General features: G+C 30.8%; 1 protein-coding gene across 1 annotated transcript in view; it reads right to left on the reverse strand.

Annotated features, from left to right (window-relative positions):
• LOC106460352 (neither inactivation nor afterpotential protein C-like) overlaps window positions 1-20,602 on the reverse strand; it is a 62,049-nt gene that overhangs the window by 7,131 nt on the left and 34,316 nt on the right. Inside the window, exons 17-28 of the mRNA XM_022387046.1 lie at window positions 20,416-20,488; window positions 19,393-19,504; window positions 18,806-19,016; window positions 18,467-18,608; window positions 17,678-17,828; window positions 15,992-16,204; window positions 13,609-13,676; window positions 10,015-10,286; window positions 8,161-8,272; window positions 7,550-7,775; window positions 4,691-4,735; window positions 629-750 (exon numbers count right to left, since the gene is read on the reverse strand). Of these exons, the coding sequence (XP_022242754.1) occupies window positions 629-750; window positions 4,691-4,735; window positions 7,550-7,775; window positions 8,161-8,272; window positions 10,015-10,286; window positions 13,609-13,676; window positions 15,992-16,204; window positions 17,678-17,828; window positions 18,467-18,608; window positions 18,806-19,016; window positions 19,393-19,504; window positions 20,416-20,488 (1,747 nt within the window). The remainder of the gene's footprint in view (window positions 1-628; window positions 751-4,690; window positions 4,736-7,549; window positions 7,776-8,160; window positions 8,273-10,014; window positions 10,287-13,608; window positions 13,677-15,991; window positions 16,205-17,677; window positions 17,829-18,466; window positions 18,609-18,805; window positions 19,017-19,392; window positions 19,505-20,415; window positions 20,489-20,602) is intronic.

The following is a 20,602-nucleotide window of genomic DNA, read 5'->3' on the forward strand; positions in this document are numbered from 1 at the left end:
ATGCATTTACTTCAAACTTTTTTTCTTTATCAAGTTCTGAAATTCAACTTTTACAACTAAATTAACAACAACGGGAATCAGAAAAACTGGTGCTTGTAAACACCCTAAAATGCTGCAGTCCTCAGTTTTGAGTATAGAAAATTTAAAAAGAACAATATTTTAATATGTGTACCTAGTATTTTTGTTGTTGTCATTTATGCTTCCTTTCTAACTTTAAATGCTAAAAGGTTTAGTCTTCAAATGGGGTTTTGCTAAAATCTTAAGGCCTTTCCCTATCACTTAACAAAGAGTAAGCTTTCTTTTTTTAAGGTACTTTAAATTAACAGAATAGTAGAACTGAATACAATTAATGTCACACTATTCACAAATAATCTCATTAATTTTCATATGTAGTCATAGAAAGCAACGTGGCTCAGTGTCCAAATTATGAAATTCACAAACAATAAAATGTTTTGACAGCTTTTTTGTATGTCCACAGAATATTTTAAGTCACAGTAAAACCTGTACTGTATGTTTGTGTGCATTTATTTTATTTATTTTCTGCCATGGTAGAAAATATTTAAGCATAAGATCACTTGTGCAGAAAAGAAAATCTTCTTTAAAAAAATCCCGGTACTCACATACCCACCTGTTGGGAAAAGTAGATGATCTCAGCATTCCTGGCTGCAGAATATTTTTGAACAACTTCAAACATGGTTTTCATACGCCATTTCTTGAAGTAAGTTTGAATGATATAAGCTGCTTTATCACCTGTATTGATATATACATAAAAACTGCATGCATGTAGGAACAAAAAAATGCAATAAATGTTAAGAAAAAAATCACATAAGCAGTAATTACCATATACCATAGTAATATCTTAACACAGTATAGAGGGCAGTTAAAACATAGGGTTCTTATGTTAAGTGCCACTTTAGGTTCCGTTAATACATAAATTTTAACCCTCAAATTACAAACTTGTTTATATACTTTTCTTTAACAGTGAATTACACATTGCATCACAAAGTTCTGTACCTGGTAATAAAACCCCCTTGTACAGCATTCAAAGAGAAAATTACAATTCCCACTCAGCACAAAAATTTAGAAAATGGTACAGATGTTTTCCTACATACCTTCCAAAATCTTTAAAATAATGAAGATCAACCCCTGATGGCCAAATGCCACCACATTTACAAGTAACTCCATCTTTGTTTACCAGTGTGTAGATGTTCAAATTACTAAAGCATTTTCAAAATAGCTGCCTATTTTTCCCACTTGTGGTTAAAATTCACATCACACAGGGAGCGATTTTCATTGTAGCCAATAAATATGTCTATTTTAAAATATTTCAAGCAGTAGCATAAACCTTCCAATTGTTCAGGGCCTGAGAAATCCCAAGATGAACAATGGAAAATTGCCAAATTGGATAATTTAGACAGCAGTGATCCAAATCTTTGTTCAGTGCAAAATATAGTCATTCAGATTTAGGTGCAATGTCTATTATCAAAGACACATATAGGAGGCCTAATGTTAACAACAAAATTAATTTGTCAGTGAGCACTGAAACTACCAGAATAGCTGGAAATACTAAACATTCAATGCCATTTAGCTGAATTTGGAAAAATATTGGGACTGCCTATTTTATGTGGAAAAGCTTGGAATGTTCTGTGAATTGAGTAAGAACTCCTTTTGACAGAGATTCTTGGAACTAAGCTCCTTGTAAGTGTATTAGGCTGGAATCTGTTAAAGATCATGAAAGTAATGTAGCTCAGAGGGATGCTGCAAGACTTCAAGTAGAAGCAGTTAGCATAATAACAATTTGAATATATCAAACCTGAATTTAGATTAAGTAACATGGATAAGAGTGTATTCTTCTCTGTACTTTATTTGCAAACAGAACTTGTTCACACTACTAACTACGAACCACTGCTTGCTAGATTTCATTTTGCTAAAGACTTAAAGATAGACAGTAAAGAATGTTATGAAGAATCTATGTAAGGGACTCTTGAACCTATTTTTGGAAGACATTCTGAGTCAGTAGCAGAAATCAGAACATTTTTCACTCATGTTTCATGAAACTACTGACTTCTCTGTGACAGAGCAAATGATCCATAGGTGTAGGTTCATTGATAAGGAAGGAGAACTGTGCAAATATAATTTTTGAAAGGTCTTGACTGTCTTTCAAAACCTAAACCTTTGTTGAAAGTTCCAACGAACTTGTTATTAGTTTGAATGTTTGTAATATAATTACAATGGGATCACTAGCTTTCTTCAAGAAAAGCCATTGATTCATTTTTGTTTGAGAGAATTGGGCACTGATGGTGCAGCAGTTTTAACTGGCAAACATAATGCCGCAATAAAAAAATAAATTCAGGATGCTGAGTTTTAGGCCCATGTTAGTAATAGGAAGTATAAATGAGGTGGAATGTATTGTGCTGTGCTTAAATTGAGCTTACCTACAGCTCAAGCAGATAATAATATTCCTTTCATGAATAAGTTCACAACTCTTTTTAGAGAGATCTGTGATTTCTATGACTATTGTACAGTGCATAGTGCAAGGCTTAAGGTTGTCCAGGGTCTTTTTAATGATCTAGAGAAAATGGTTCTTCTGCCATCATCAAAGCCTTAATAACTGTGTGTAGAGACTCAAAGAAATACTTCCAAGTATAACTAGTAGCTTTGGATTCGATTCTGAGAAATGAAGTGATGCTGCTGTTGGGGTCTCAATGATTTCTTATTTGAATATCAATTTATTGGAAACCTTTAGTTTTGTGTGATGTATTCCAACAACCGAAGATGCTCAAATCTCAGGTTCTTCAAGGATTATCCACTTTAGAGAGCCCAGTGTCATTTTTTCTTTAATTTTGCTCCTAAAAACAGTTTTTACCAACTTCACTTGTGAGAAATACCCTTTTCTAATTACTGGTTTGATGGCTAGTACTATGAAAATTCTCTTAGTTGGTTTAGGGTTCTTATTGCTTTTTCACAAGATAAGATATGAACAACATCATGGAGGGTCTTTGATTTCCTCTGCTCACTCATGTAATTCCCAAATTGTTGTTTTTTCCATTCTCAGACTGATTTACCCATCCAAACCTATCAAGTAAAATCTGAAGCTTGTAGTTATCATAGTCCTCAAACATGTCAGATGGACCCAACACACTTCTTGGATAAACAATGTTAAAACTACCCATTAGTTCAGAGTTAGAATCATTGAATCTATGTTAGTGGACAAGTTATTTAAAAATGGAATTTCATTTCCTTAACAAAATGATCCCTGACAGTGATAGCATCTAAGCTCTCTGGTCAGTCTTAAACCCTTCTGATAAATCAGTGTGACTCCAGATGACCTTAACTTATCAGTGTATTGTAAATGAAATCCACCCACAGTTTCCTTGGCTTCAATAGTTTTGAAAGCATCATCAACCATTTAAACATCAAGATCTTTCACTTGGAAAATTCTAAACAATATATTTTATGAAAGAGCTGTTACGTTGTTGAGAAAAAAATTAAAAATAGAAGATTGAAACTTTAAATTACTTCTCATCAGAACAATAACAGTTGAGTTTTGGATATTCTTTCAGAGTTCTAATGATAAGTACACTTTTAAAAGTGAATACTTATACTGTTGATGTCTTGTCATGAACCCATTCACCATATTCCTGGTTTGTAGAAGGTTTACTCTTACTAGAGGAAGTTTTGGTAACTTTAAGTATTTTGTTGTCTGTTTTGACCTAGTGTTATACTGTTGCACTGGAGATAAACTTATGTAAACTTAGTTGGTGAGTTCATTTGTAGTTATAATAAATAAATTCAGTGGTTAAACTGGAATTCTGAAAGAAGTAGAACTCCCTGTTGTGATCCACTTTGACATTCCAATCAGAAAGAAGACAAGGGACACCAATGGCTTGAATCTTCAAAAGGAGGAAACTAATCTAGATTGTTCCACCCCAATTTAACCCCTGAATAAATTAGTTAATTTACGAATTTTTGATATTTCAACTTTATTATCACATGTATACCTTCATCATTGCAAATTGCAGAACATGACCTCATCCTACCACCAGGCTAGTTCACAAATGAAACAACTATGTACTTAGTACCATCTTGTGAATAACTATACCTTGAGAACCTTTACCACAATAATTGAGCTCTACAAGTTTGCACTTTTATCATTTTCACTAAGGTGATAATAGGAACATGTTTGTATTTTTGATTTATCTATCTTGAGTACTCAAACTTTACACCCCAACATTTTAGAGTGCTGATACTTGTTGAAATAATTCTTTCTTCATAAATTGAATCAAAATTGAAGTTTTATCAAACATGCACAGGAATAAACATGCTATGTCTTGTTGTCAAGATTGTTACACATCTATTAAAATGTAACAAAGTTCATTATACCTACCACATGCTGAACATTTAAGCTAAATGCTACAGGAAGTAAGTAAACTTCTTAACTAATTCTAGATAGTTTATGCATGTGTTACTGGTCGATCAACTTGCTAATAAATTACACTAAATCACCCATAACTTAAATAGCTGTCATGATATGAACTGTGTTAAGTAAAGAGCAGTTTTACCTCAAGATCTAACAGTATTTGTCAATTTCTGTGATGTGTCAATTATAAGTAATTCAAAATATGATTCTCATTGCTACAAGAATATATGCATATGTTTATAAAAAATAAACTACAAAACAAGCATTTACCTTCACTAGAACAAAAAGTTTCTCTTCCTTGGATCAGGTTAGTATCTGAAATAAAATTTTTGTCACCTTTAATTACTTTTATGTTTTCACTTTACTACATGTAACTAAGAACAGATAGGAATTCATAAAAGTCATCTTTGTTCCCTTTAAATTTTGATGTGATGGCAAGAAATATGTCTATCTGAACAAAAACAGAGGTGGTTGCTTCCACTTTTGACAATTTAAAGGAAATAATTTGACCAGAAGTACAGCATAGGGTGATAAGAGTGAAAAGTTTATGTATTTTTCCATCTCATCTTTTCTATTATGTACATAAATGTTTGATGTTCCATTTTGGTTCTACTAATAAGTGGATATTTACAAATAGAAACTCCACCATTTTCTTTTTAAACTGTTGATTACGAAGTTTTGATGTTATTTATGTACATTCAAGGGAAAAAAATGGGGAATTTTTCATTCAAGGAAACTAAAAGGATGGTTAAAATATATCCTCAACCTGATATTTTATATAATTTACAGTATTCTATAAGAAAATGTATCCAACAGTACTAATGGTTTTTTGCATGATAATGTCAGCAATGACAATGGAGAAAGGTTTTTCATAATCATGCAGTGAAATAAATTAATGGTAATAATTTTCATCAAAGTTCAAATGTTTTGCATCAAATCAAGGAAAAAGTTAAGAAGTCTACAAGTTTTATCAGGAGAAATAAGACCCAGCCCCAGCAAAATGTAATAGTAACAGAAAAATAAAAAAACAATAGAAATTGGAGTCTGAACAAAGTGAATAAAGAAATGAAGGGAAGAAGAAACATAACATAGGAGAAATAAAGATTAACATTAACATTAAAATGTTTATTAACACAAAACAAATTTTGCAGTGTCTCAGAGCAGCACAGGGGCATTGAATTATATTTCAATATGCCAATGCTTATAATTTTCTGAGCTGTGGCTAATACTCTGTTATTATTGTAGCAAGTTCCAGAGTCTAGACTTAGGTGCTGATGTTTGATGCACCTGTCAAATGGGCAGCACAGAAATAAAGTAAAATAGAAAACAATCACACCTTTCCTTCCTTATTAGAAATACCTATATCAAGATGATTCCATGAGTGCTTATTGTGTGCTGCTATATAAATGAACATGACTGATGTAGGTGATGGTTCTATATCAAGATGATTCCATGAGTGCTTATTGTGTGCTGCTATATAAATGAACATGACTGATGTAGGTGATGGTTCTATATTAAGATGATTCCATGAGTGCTTATTGTGTTCTGCTATATAAATGAACATGACTGATGTAGGTGATGATTCTATATCAAGATGATTCCATGAGTGCTTATTGTGTGCTGCTATATAAATGAACATGACTGATGTAGGTGATGATTCTATATCAAGATGATTCCATGAGTGCTTATTGTGTGCTGCTATATAAATGAACATGACTGATGTAGTTTATGGTTCTATATCAAGATGATTCCATGAGTGCTTATTGTGTGCTGCTATATAAATGAACATGACTGATGTAGGTGATGATTCTATATCAAGATGATTCCATGAGTGCTTATTGTATGCTGCTATATAAATGAACATGACTGATGTAGGTGATGGTTTCTCCCCATTTGAGTAAAGAGCAGGTTGACATAGAAAATAGTATTTTGGGTTATTATTATTTCAGTACCTATAATTAGTCTATTTATTAGCATTTAATAAATGTGTTATGAGTTCATGTAATACCATAAAACACTGCATGGACCTTTACATTGCTCTGACAAATCAACAATATCAATCAAGAGTCATTAAGGTCTTGGAGCCCTATGATGAAATTAAAGCACTGTTAGTGTTAATCCCACCAGAAGTAACCCACATTTATGCAAATGAAATATGTATTAGAGGATAAAATAAACTTTCTGTTCCAAGATGTATACATAGCACTGAGAACACTTCTGATATTACCAATCACTGTTGCTAGTGGAGAACCTTCTCAAAAATGAAACTAATTAAAATTTACCAGAGATCCATGATAACACAGAACCACCTTACTGGTTTTCCACACATCAGTTAAGTTTTAGATCACTGAATCACTGGACTTGAAAGAGTTTGTTCAAGAATTCTTTATAAGCCCAAAAAGTGAATATTTAAATGAAAATTGCATAATTTTCTGTTTGATATTTTTGTTGTGTAAGTTTGATTTCTAATGGAAATTTCATATTGAAAAGGTAATACAAATTAATTTACTTTGCACTTAATGATATATGCACATATCTATGAGGTTTTGAGTCCATTTTACTTCACCATATAGTAACCTAAATTAATTTATGTATGTGAGTAGTTATGAAAGGCCTAATGGTATTTCTTTGGTTTGCTGACTTATGCTGTGCTAATGAGCCTTGAATAGGTGAAACTGCAATCCACAGTAGAGGGTACAGCCAATCAAAGAATACATTAGGCCTCTATATCACAGATTTTCTTTTCAGTTTCACATCTAGTGAAAAAGAAAAGAAATTTTTAATATATATACACAATATATGCACATGTTTACTATGTAAAATAGTACACATTATTTTTAATGCAGCGTCACTCAGTTGGCCTTAGCTTACACAACTGAAATAGTACATTTTCATATTTTGTCTTATCATGTATGTAGCATTATACCAAACATCATTCAAATCTAATTATTACTCATACTTTCATATTTCAGAGGGTTAAAAAAAAAGCACTTTAGAAAGAATAACTTAGGCTCTTGCATATGCACAATTAAAAAAAATTTACATTGCAAGAGATTAAAAAAACAACAACTTTATTAATACATACACTAACAACCATAAGACAATGAAGTAAATAATAGGAGGGAGTACCTTGGTTTTCTTCGGGAACAGAAGCATGTTGAAGATCATTTTGGGAATCAATTCCTTCACTATTCATTGGTTTTGAAACATGATTTGTACAAATGTTGTTTTGTTCCTTTAATTTCTTCCTTCTAGTTAAGAATGCTCGGATCAAAGCTTGTATTTTGACAATCTTTCTCACATGGTGCTCGTAAAGATGAGAGAGGTATTCTATGTGATAATACTTCAAGAAAACCTAAAACAATACTATTTGTTCATTCCATAATACACGGTACAATTTCTAAAGATCTAGTTCTAATTTAACAAGTTTTACAAATATGCACCTGACCACACATTGAAAATAAACTTTCGAAAATACCATTAAAGCATAGTTGAATATTTCTTATTGTTTCAACTAAATTTTTAATTAACAGAAAATACACTATGTTGTACTTATGAAGAAAAACAAAAATTATTAAGTGGATGTGTATGTTTTGAAACTAATGAACACCACATACACAATTATCAAAATTCATTACATCATAATATTAAGAAAAATGACACAAATATTGAGATTTTGTAGTCAGTGTGTTTTTGTTTTTTGTCAGTGAAACAAAAATTGTAAAAAAAAAACAACTTACCTTAGTGCGTCCTACATGCCAACCAGTAAGACTGAGTCGAAGGAGAAGTAAACGGCAGTTCTCTCGAGTTATCTCCACTTTCTCATCAAAATCAAACGTTAAGTATTGGTAACTGTAATTAGTTTTAAATCTGTCATATTTTTTTACAAATAATTAGATTTTACTTATTTTAAGCTTAATACTACTAATAATAAATACATTTGAATCAATAACAATAAAAATATTCTTAAGGTTAAATATGAACTCAAACACTAAATCTCAAATATTAAATTTCTGTATCTCATGAAACATTAGAGATACAAAATATCAGTCCATCAATTTGTACAATACATTTGGTAACTTAGCAAAGAGCATCTGTGAGAAAAGTAATTTGTTGCCAGAATACTTACTATTTGTAGTCAGTAATGTGTAATACACATTGGTTAAGTTAATTAATTTTGTGTTTATTGGAAAATTTATTTGATTCCAGTATACTCACCATAACTGGTCAGTAATTTGTAACAAATATTTTATTACTTTGTAAGACTTTATTTAGTGTGTGTAAGAAAAGCTGTTTGATAACAGTATACTCATTATAGATGATCAGCTTGAGCAGCAGAATGAAAAGGTTTGAAATAGAATTTTAATATTAGGAGCAACAGGTTTCAACTTTTGAAGCCTAGTTCCAGAATCATTCTTTAGCAAATTTTTCTTTTAAAGGCCAAATTTATTTTAAACTTTCATTTACTGATTTTAACAATTCCATTCTTATGGATAAAAGGGTACATGACTTAATGGACTGAATTGCCTTCTTCCACCTTGTCCATTCTTATGTTGAATGCTCATACTTCATTATTTTATAAAATTTGTGTGTCTATGTATGATGAGCATTTGAATTTAAATTCTGTAAAGGAAACTAAATTTTAATGTTTCATGTGAAACATTCCATAACTGGTCACAAAATTAATGACTTCTGTTTAATTACTAAGTACTGCTCAACCTCTTGTCAAAAATGTATTCTTCTTTATAAGATTTATTTGAAATAAAAATATCTGTATAGCACACTGGCACTTTGTTAACAGTTTTCCACCCTTCTATGCATTATTGGTTGACAATATGTTTATCAACCATTTGATGATACAAATCTTTTTTATTACTATATACATCTAAAGGGATATTGTATCTTCTTGTAGATTTCTGTACTTCTATAGAGTACGAGTTAAGATTGTGGAATGTTGTTCATAACTATATTGATCTACCTAAGTTCTGTTTAATATAACTTTAGTTAAGAACAAATGAAATATTCTTGAATGAAACCTAGCTCAGACGTCAAGAATGAACGAGTGCGACTTCGAGAATGAATGAGTGCCAACATAAATTTTAAAGAGAGAATATAAAATGATAAATAATCTCATAAAGTCTCTTCCATTGACAGAAATATCTAAGTATACGTACCAAAGAGTAATGTTGGTGTCTTACAGCATATTATCTAAGGCTAACCAAATAATCTGCTCTAGCATACATCCACACACATGCAGACTTTTGATGAATTTATGTTTCTGTTTTGTTTATTTGTCCTGAACAAACAAATATTCTAAGTTCATTATCAAAATGTCCATTTTTTAATTTTATTTGTTGATATAAGTTTCTGCACATGTTTTCATTCTCTTATTGATTACATTATCAAATGTTCCTTAACTTTCCCACAGTTATTCTCTTAGTTAAAACCTTAAATCAAGCCAAATTAATTTAAAGTGCCCTACAGAGAATGCAATAACATTTATTTTTGTTTATAAAAATATCCTAAATTCACTATACAAAATGATCTTTGAATATGCAAATAATAATAATAAAGCAACAGAACCTTATTCTTACCGTTTCAAAAATTCTTCAAACGGTATACGATGGGAATATCCTTTCTGCTTAACCATGGCTGTGTTTGTAATATTCAAACTGCTTATCTGACTCTGAACATCTTCATAAGAAAAACAGTTTGAATTAGACTGTCTATTGGACCGTAAGCAGAAAACAAAGTGAGGTGAGCCTTTGGTTATACATTTCAGTAACTCAGAGAAAGTCTGATAAAGGTTTAAAGCCTTTGATGGGTTAGCTTGGGCATTCTGTGGAATCACTCCTCTTGATGAAGCCTATGTTTAAGAATAGCACTGAATGAGCACATTACCTTTGCTTAAGAATGATAAGTCTAAAAATTGTCTGGATTTTAGAATGTACAAAATATTAGCTCTTGTAATAGCAATATTAGAGGATAGAAATAATGAATATAAAATTCCAATTGAATGACTGAGGAGAGATGAATTTCCTTCTCTAGTTGTGGTTTTTGTTTCGCAATAAAGCAGTAGTTATTACCACCGGGCAAGGTGTAATTTATCATTACAATGGGCTATCTGTCCTTGTGTCTGCCATGGGGATCAAACCCTGAATTTAAGCATTATAAACCTTAAGCTTACTGCTGAGACACTGGGGAAGGAGCCGTTATAGAATGAAAAAGATGCACTAAATATGTCATATGAAGGATTAATACATCAAAATACAATTTCAAAATTTACAAACTCATATTAAGACCTACAAGTTCTTTTAAAGTTGGAAAAATGTACTTTTTTATGAAAAAGTGTAAATTGTGGCACAAAACTTATCTATTAAGCAGAGACACTGATATTAAAGTAAAGGTCATGTTTTTTCAATGCAGCATATCTGTTAGATTTAGTTCAATCAACATGGGATGATATTTAGCCCAAACCCAAAGACTTTTGAATATAAGCACCAAAGCACTAATAACAATTAATTCCATAAATTTGGTATTTATCTTTTGCAAAATCTCTCAGAAATGTTAAGTATAGGAGTCAAAACAACACCATTTAAATTCTTTCATTCACTAAAATAACTTCTCATTTTTTGATCAAATTTCAATCCTCCAATTAGCTCTGCATATTCTGAAACCTCATAAAGTTTCATAAGTTTAATAGCAAGCTATTATTTTTCTGTACCTGCTAATACCATACATTACCTGATATATGAAATAAGGCTATATTTATGTATATTGTTCATGTTGTTAAAATTTCATTCGATACATCCTTTAAATCAAGCACTTTTTAATTTTCTACTTAACAAATATAGATGAAACCCTTTCACTGGAAATCTTAAAGTTGCCAAACTTGCCAGTTTGTTTTAACACATACATTTTCTTCTTTGTTTAGTTCTGTCAAATATTATAAGAAAGCCATAAAGCTCACATTAGGTATGAAAATATATATATACATATATCAAAACTCATGGGACACTGGTAGTTATGAATAAAACATGTCTTTATTCCAAGAAATTATTAGCGTGTTGGCCCGCCTTTAGCCTTAATGACTGCTTCAATGCATCGTGGAAGACTGTATACTAATTTCTGGTAGAAAGCTGGTGATATTATGCTCCACGCCTCCTTTAAAGCTCCATTACTGAAGAGGGCCATTTTGGCCTTGCCCTAATTCTGCATTCCAGTTCATCCCAAGATGTTCTATCAGGTTGAGGTCAGGTCTCTGTGCTGGCCACTGCAATGTTCCACTGTTATTCTTTTCAAACCACACATTCACAATCCTTGCTTTGTGACATGGAGTGTTATCATGTTGGTAAGGGCCGGTAACACAAAAATGCCACAGTGTAGGACGCACAGAATTATTCAGAACATCAATGTAGAACTCAGTATTCATGGATCCATGCACTGCGACCAGTGAACCTATTCCATACATGAGAAGCACCCTCAGACCATGATACTGCCACCTCCAAACGTCACCATTGGGACAACACACCCAAGTAATAAGAGTTCTCCAGGCATCCTCCATACCCAAACACATCCATCAAACTGGAAGAGCATGTAGTGTGAATCGTAGCTCCATAGAACTGATTTCCATTGATCCATGGTCCAGGTTTGGTGTGCCTTGCCACATGCCAATCGACAGTGTGCATTTGTTTTTGTTATCAATGGCTCGTGGGCTGCAGCTCTTCTGTGAAAATTCATAGTATGCAGCTCTCGATATGTTGTGGAAACACTTATAGGATTGCCTGTGGCTGCTTACATCTCCAAACAGGTTCAATAGATGGTGAGATGAGGTAACCAGCCTTTTCAAGGTGCATCAGTTCCTGTCAGTCAGTATTTTATGCCTACCTAGTCGTTTCTTGGGCTCATTGTTACCTGTGGACTTCCATTTTTTCAGCACGTTGCCAATTGTTTACCTGAGAATGTTTAATTGTTGCACAATAGCACGTACAAACATTTTCCTCAAATGACATCCAACTATCCTTATCGTTCGGCATACAAGTTCGAAATAACTTCCAAGCAAACTGCTGATCACCCATATAGGCCAAACTATTTGCATATTTTGTCATCACATCCATTTTCCTGCAATCACAGGTGTGTCCCATGACTTTGGGCAGGATAGTGTATATAACTAGCTAAGTACTGCATTTATAAGCAGCATTAGTTGTCATTGTCAAATGCTACCCTTATAGTAAGCGATTATGCATCTTTAAGTGACAAATGATTGGTGTAACATCATTATTTTGTGGTTCTTATTTTTTTTCATCTGACAGTATAATTACCAACTATTTACCTATAAAAGTTTTAAAACTGATGATAAATACTTGGTTTCAAAAAAAAAGAGGACAAATATTAAAGAAATGGCTCCCAAACACACAATGTGTATTCAGGACAAATGCGCACCTAGAACCTTTGATAATGAACAAAAATATGAATAATTATAGTACTTGGCAGAACAGTATATAAATACATATCAAAAAAAAAAAGTAGGAACATGAACATTATGTATTTAATATTGACTGAAGGTCCTACTAAGTAATTCAATAAAATACGAAGCAGCTTTTTATAAATAAAAATCTGTTTTACACACATTTTATGTCAATAAAAGTAATTTTTGGAATAATTTACTATTCCAATTATGCGATTCCTTTCCAAAATTTCAGTGTTTCATGCTGCCTCTTGTGCAACCCATATTCAAAATAAAAAACCCTATGTATTAAATTACTCTTAAAAATCACTGCAAAGTTCTTTCGAGAACTTAAGATTGATTTACAGTCATTGATACTTCTTCCTCTGTCAATTTTCATATGTTTACAAGAAAAGAAAAAGAGGGTTTCATCACAAGGGCACTCTCATACCAAAGATTACAGAAATAAATGTACTTCTGTATATATATTCATCAGGAAATATAAAATAAAATGAGTAATTTGAGTAACAATAATTAATCAAACATCCTCTTAGATTTTATTAAAAGTATATCATGAATTGTGCATTTTTAATTACCATCAGAGATATGAAACAAGAGCGTGACTGCTTTGTAGAATTTTTTGAAATGTTCATAATAATAAATCTTTCTTGAACTACTTATATTTTTTTTCTACTTTCAATTATAATGATAAAATAGTTTCACTTGAAAGGCCCCAACATACCTGTAAACCTCTCTGTCGATTATTTTCCTTTACTTTCACTCTAGACTCTGTTTTCAGAGAAAGATTCCCTGCATCGAATAAAATATCATAAATTTGGTAGAGTAAGCACACAGTCCTTTAAAGTAACTTTATAGTTATTTTTAAGCTGTATTTTATCTGGTCGAAAATACACTAAAAACTAATGTACTAAGTCAGATTTCCTTTATTAACTTAACATACAATACAAAATCATGCGAGTACAACAGATATAACTGAAAATGATGATGCAACAATAAATGTTCAGAGACTGACACATGTACACAGCGCTGCATTCAATATTACCATTAAAAACATAATTTCGAACTTCAGTAAGTTTTTTTCACATGAAAGTAATTTTATTTAAAGATTATCCTAACTTTATGTCTTTCCTTTGTACTAAAAAATATTTTTAATCCTGTATTTTATGATCTTCGATTTATTCTTCTTCTTTAGCTTTAGTTTTTACGTAACTAAAAATTTTGATTCATTGAAATCAATTTGTTGCATGTTCTTTTGACTGCTGGATGGATTTTTACCGACTCTAAAACTATATTAAGGACAATCTTTGGTGTTGAAAGAATGAAGTTAAATTCAAGTAACTTTTTCAATATTAAACTAGTTTTTTTGACAATTTTTACTGCTCGTAATCACTATCAGCATAGGTATATGCAATACTTTCAAAAAAACTACTAAAAATCAGAAACGAAATATAATCTATAAGCACATTTTAACACATAATAACCAAAGTAGTATAAATTACTAAAACTACTAATATCCTTAATTTTTTAAATTATATTTTCAATAATTTTTTTAATGTGAAAACAAACAAAGAAATAACTAACCATACTTCTTTCTGACTGTTAATACAACAAGGGGATTTATGTATGTAATAACCCAGAATATTTCAAAAGTATTACATGCATAGTTGAACTGTGTCTAATCATTTGTTTTTCACTATAAATATTTCATACATTAATAGTATCATAAATAATTCATGTTCAGCAAGTAGATCATTAGACTTGTTTGTTTTGTTGAATTCTGTGTGCAAAGCTATCTCTACTAGTCATCCATTATTTTGAAGTGATAAACTAGAGGGAAGGCAGCTACTCTTGTCACATTAAATAGTTGAATTTGATCAATCTTGTAATTCACCCATGATCTCAAAGAACGTAGCTCAATTGTTTTGGTTACGACGGAATGCAAACCAAAGTTCAGCATACTAATCGCTGAGCTAAGCTTGGCCATGAAATGTTTGAAGAAAAACTGCTGATCAAAGTGTATAGTGCTTTTGGTAAACAACAAAAAATTGTGAATGTTCAGAAAAGAATCAATACAAAACATTCACATAAATCTTTATACTTTTACAGCTAACACTAGAGTCACTGAGAAGTAATAATGATGATTAAGTATGAGCACAAACTTCATTAATGTACAATTACAAACTACATTAGCTGTCCTCTTGTAAACTCTAACTCGTGGTTCTATACAAAATAAAATATTATACTTGCATACAAAAATGGCCCGGCATGGCCAGGTGGTTAAGGCACTCGACTCGCAATCTGAAGGTCGGGTGTTCGAATCCCTGTCACACCAAACATGCTCGCCCTTTCAGCCGTGGGGGCGTTATAATGTGACGGTCAATCTCACTATTCGTTGGTAAAAGAGTAGCCCAAGAGTTGGCGGTGATGACTAGCTGCCTTCCCTCTAGTCTTACACTGCTAAATTAGGGACGGCTAGCGCAGATAGCCCTCGTGTAGCTTTGCGCAAAATTCACAAACAAACAAGCATACAAAACAAGACTATATAAAAAACAATGAGAAAATTAAATTATATTGATAATGTCACTGAATCTTTAATTAACATAATGATGTTCAACAGATTTTACTAATGAGCTGAACAATAGACATCAGCTTTTTGGTTGTTTCAGTTCATGGGTGTACGTGTTTTTTTTATGGTTATGTTTTCTTTGACAAAATGAAAACATTTCTATTGTTTGAAATGATGATACTAATCTTTTAACCCCTAAAATCAAGATTTTCTCCATCCCCAAAGAAATTTGCTTGTTATGTTTAATTAAAATCTATTTAGAACTGTAGTTATCATACAGAAAGTAAAGGTACATAAACGGATGGATAGACTATGTCATAGCTAAATTCCTCTGACTATTTCTGATAAGGGTTAATAAAATTATGACAACACAAATAAAAAAGGAAGAAAAAACAATCATGTAACAGTGTGAATAGTTAAGACATGGAAAATGCACACTACATTGTATACAGCAAAATAACCTGGAAAAAATCATGCTGTTCATTGTAACGTAACAAACCGTCACGCACAAGTACCATAAATAATGATATATATAAACCTGTTTTAGTCAGTGGCTGAGTGAACATTTCCTTCACTTTAGAATTGATGGAACGTGAGAATGCCAAGATAGCTTCAGGTGGAACTTTTTCACAGTTTTTGTCCACAAATCCCTCAACACTATAAGCAACATTATCAAAAGTATGCTTCACCATAAAAATCAAACCTTCATCTGCTAAGAACTTTGTGTTACTCACAGTATTCTTCAGTGATTCTGAAATTGAAAAAACAATAAATAAATTCATAATGGTATAAGTGTTTTCTAGAACTTTTATCACACAATAATGATGATTTATTAACATTATTAATACAGCACACTTTCAATTATAATGATGAAATAGTTTCACTTAAAAGAGCCTAACATACTTTCAAACCTCTCTTTAGGTTATTTTTCTTAATGAACAACTTAATTTCACAGCTCTGAGACAAGGTTTATATTAGTAACTCTCTATTCTCCGAAGCATGCTATCATCCCATTTTATCCTTTCCAGCTTAGATATGTTTCAAATGCTTGGATCCCATCATTTAATCTTTAATTAATAAAATCAATGACACAAGAAAAGCATAGTTTAATGAACAAAAACGAGAATAAATTGTAAATTAATGTTATGAACATGGTTTTTTAGCAATTATATTTTACAAAAGAAGAAAAAAAAGGTGAATTTTACAAAAAGAACAATAGTATTATTAAATTCATATTAAAGGATAACCATAAAAACAGCACTATTAAGTAGAAAAAAAACTCTTTTAGTTGTCTGACAATAAAAAACAAACAAAAAAAGCTTTTTAACTTTTTTTAAAGTTGAAGTTTGAGTATTTGCCTGTAGTTGATCATCAGTTGAAGTATATCTGACAAGACCTTAATCACAAGTTGCCATAATCATTAAATATTAGTGAGAAATTTAAAGCTACCAAAACATTATTTATTTTTATTCTTTATTGGTTCCAAATCAGGTGGTTGTTTATGAATGCATAAACAGTAAATAAGGTTTATTTTCAAAAACAGACATTGTCTAGGTATATTCAGCTTGTGAGTGTGGAATGGTCTATTTAATCATATATTTTCTTATTAGTAGTTATCATCTACTAACAGTACAAAAAATAAAGATACATAAATCACAATAATCCCCAGTATCAGAATAGAATTATGTTTATTTATATTTAAGGTACATACCCCATGGTAGTTAAAATCAGTGTTGCCAAGTTAGTACATTTTATGAGTAACGTTTTTCAAGAAATTGTTTCTTGTGAAACTTAGACAAACACAATAGCACGGCTTGTTATCAGTAAAAATAGGGATATGGGAGAGAAGGGATTCAACTTTCAAAAACTTTTACTGGACCTTCTGATAACAAACATTAATTTTCCAAGATCTCCAGAACCACAAAATTTTGTTTAGAACATTTGAGTTTCCAAGATTCTTGATCTGTGAAAACCCTGTATATACTTCCAAAATACCTCCTAAAGGAAGCAATACAACTACAATATAACTATTTTATGCTTATTTTAAGGATTAAATGAGATATGAAATATAAAGTAACCAATTGGTTAGTTGTTCCAGAACAATTCCAAAAACCCCTTGTCCTACATAAAACCATAACTAATATTGTACTAATAGCACATGTCAGTAATCAAGTTCCTTAAGGTGTACTTAAATGAATATATATATATATATATTGTATCTTACCAATTATATGAACATCTGTTACAGGCTGTCTCGTTACATGGTGTACAACATCCAAGATACCACCTGGCCGGTAGAGAAATAGATCCAGTAGAGGTCGATTATCTGCATGTTGTATACCTTGGAATTTTATATCTTCCATTCTACTGTCGTCCTAAATTAATTATTCAAGAAACAACATAAATAAATGGTACATAATTATGTCATCTACGAGTGTTATCCTAAATTTAGGTATCCTTTTAACAATAAAAATAACAATGTGTATATTCAGTAGCTTCAAATCTACCATTTTAATAGCATCATAACTTAAAGTATTCAGTTAACATTGGAATATTTTAGAGTTTTACATCTTTCATCTGACATACCTTTAAAGATGTAACAAATATTTTATTTCTACAAATATGTTTGTATCTTTCATAAATGTACCCAAAATTACATTTTGAAACTTTTCATCTTCCACTGTAACATCATCACAAGTTTCTCTATTTAATAGTTTCATATTTTATAATGTACACATCACTTCTTATGTTTCTTTTCTCTGTGTGATATATCATTTACAATGGATAAATATTAACTAGTCCACTTTTATTCATATTCAACCAATGAAATTATTGTGAAACATGTAATCTACATTTAAGTTCCAATCTATATTTAAAAAATATTTTACATTTATTAATGAAGGCATTACAATGAACATATTTTTTCACATATATAAGAGAATATATGCTTGTAACTATTTTAAACTGGCAATTAGCACAGTAAGATATCTAAATTTTTGAAAAATAAAATTACCATTTCCTTCTCAAACACATGTCTATTAAAGTGACAGAGATTCTGTTCTGCAATCATGTTTGAAACCAGCTGCTCAAAACTGTTATTCTTTATATCTTCAAATCCAAGATAGTCAGCAATGCTTATGGAATGAAAATCTCCACTGAAAGGTACACAAAATAATTATTCAGAATTACAGTATTCTCTTAAACTTTAAAAATGAAGTTTGCTTTGAAGTAATGAAATTTGCATTTTTCCTAGTAAAGTTAACAAAAAGAACTGCAATATGTTATAAAAGATATTTGTCTTTGTTTTTTCTACATATATGTTCAACTGAATACTTTAAGTAATTACACTTACTAGACAATTGCAGAAAAAGAAAGTTGTTTGGTAACCATGTTTACGACCCAGTCTACTAAACGTGAATACAAAAGACGGACAATAATGTCCCTTTTCTTCACTGCATCTTCAACTGTGTTACCATGAGACATACAAATTCCTCGAATCAGTGATGTACAGGAAGTAAAAACACGTAGCAGTTGGAATTCATTTATGCTCAGAAGAGAACCAACTGAAAACACAGACACAATGTGTAATTACTACAACAAAAACTTGATCCTTTCTGACAAAAGTAACAGTATAGGAAAAACAAGAGATCAGAAACATTTTCATTCATATATACACACACACAGATATATATAGTCATTTCCATTAACATGTAAAGTTAAATATAAAACAAAACAAAAATTTTTGAGTTACACAAAGACAAAGAAAGTTATCTAACTCCTTTAAAAAAGCCAAGAACATAGAAAAGCATATGATATAACAATGCCAAAACATTACATCTTAAAATATATACCTGTATTCATATTTTCACATAAAAAATAAAAAATTATTACAAAGGTATTTATGATAGAAAATATTTAAGTACTACTTCAATGACTTACTCTTCTCTAAAATCTTAGTGTTGTTGACCTCAGTAACAAGTCCAACTTTTACAAATTTCAGATCACCTAGCAAAATTATGGCTGCTAAACAATTCCAAACAGTAGAAATTTCCTAGTTCAAAATCAAATTAAACAAAAAGATTAATGAGGACACTCTAATACTAAAGAAATATTATATTATTAATAAATATAAGTTTAAAACAATAATTTGTACCACTAAAATGAGCATAATTTCATGAAATTATCATTTATGTTTTGAAAGTAATAAATATACATATATATGTAAATGTATGCATATCAATAATAATTCTATACTAACTAAAATATCCCCAAAGATGAAATAGATCATAATTCTTGAAATCATTAAGAAACTTGAATTGCGTATACACTTCGATGCACTGTTGAGTATCTGTGATAGATTATGTAAAGATAATTGTCTATTTTCAGTCTCTGCAAAAATATCAAAAAAATATCTGTTGCCAGACTTTCTATAAAATTTTTGTTATATAATGAAAGCATTAGGTCTATTTTCATTCTCTAAACGAAATCAAATTATGTAAAGAAAGGAACACCTGTTAGGATATTCTTTACATGAGATCGGTCTATGTAGAAAAAGAAGTGTTTAACATTACACAACTTTTAAGAAGAATGGACAAGTATATATATCTTTAAGAGGTATTTAGCTTACTTTTCAACCTTATAAAGTTATAGGTGCAAATAACAGATATACGGCATAAGGCCACCTTCCCAAATTGGTAATAGTTTCATTCTTTTCCTGTTTTTATTTCTGTGTAACCTGAAGATTACAAAAAGGTCATTTCTGAAACAACAAAATGAAATTCATTGGGCAAAAATGTTTGTATCCTTTCAAACTAAAAGGTTTACTATATTATGAAGCATGTTAATAAATAAATTAACTTATATCAATTCAAGCAAAAAAAAGTTGGATTCCTCCTAGATTATATGATATTTTCTTATCACACAAATTATCAGTCATCAAAATAAGTCATCAGTTCAATCTACCTCATTGGAGAAGGCTAAAGAGGCAAAACTATTGAATAGTGAGTTAAACATTTCTTTGTTCCTATCACTATTTCTGAAACAACAAAATGAAATTCATTGGGCAAAAATGTTTGTATCCTTTCAAACTAAAAGGTTTACTATATTATGAAGCATGTTAATAAATAAATTAACTTATATCAATTCAAGC

The sequence above is a fragment of the Limulus polyphemus genome, unplaced genomic scaffold (genome assembly GCF_000517525.1).
Source record: "Limulus polyphemus unplaced genomic scaffold, Limulus_polyphemus-2.1.2 Scaffold758, whole genome shotgun sequence".
Taxonomy (NCBI): Eukaryota; Metazoa; Arthropoda; class Merostomata; order Xiphosura; family Limulidae; genus Limulus; species Limulus polyphemus.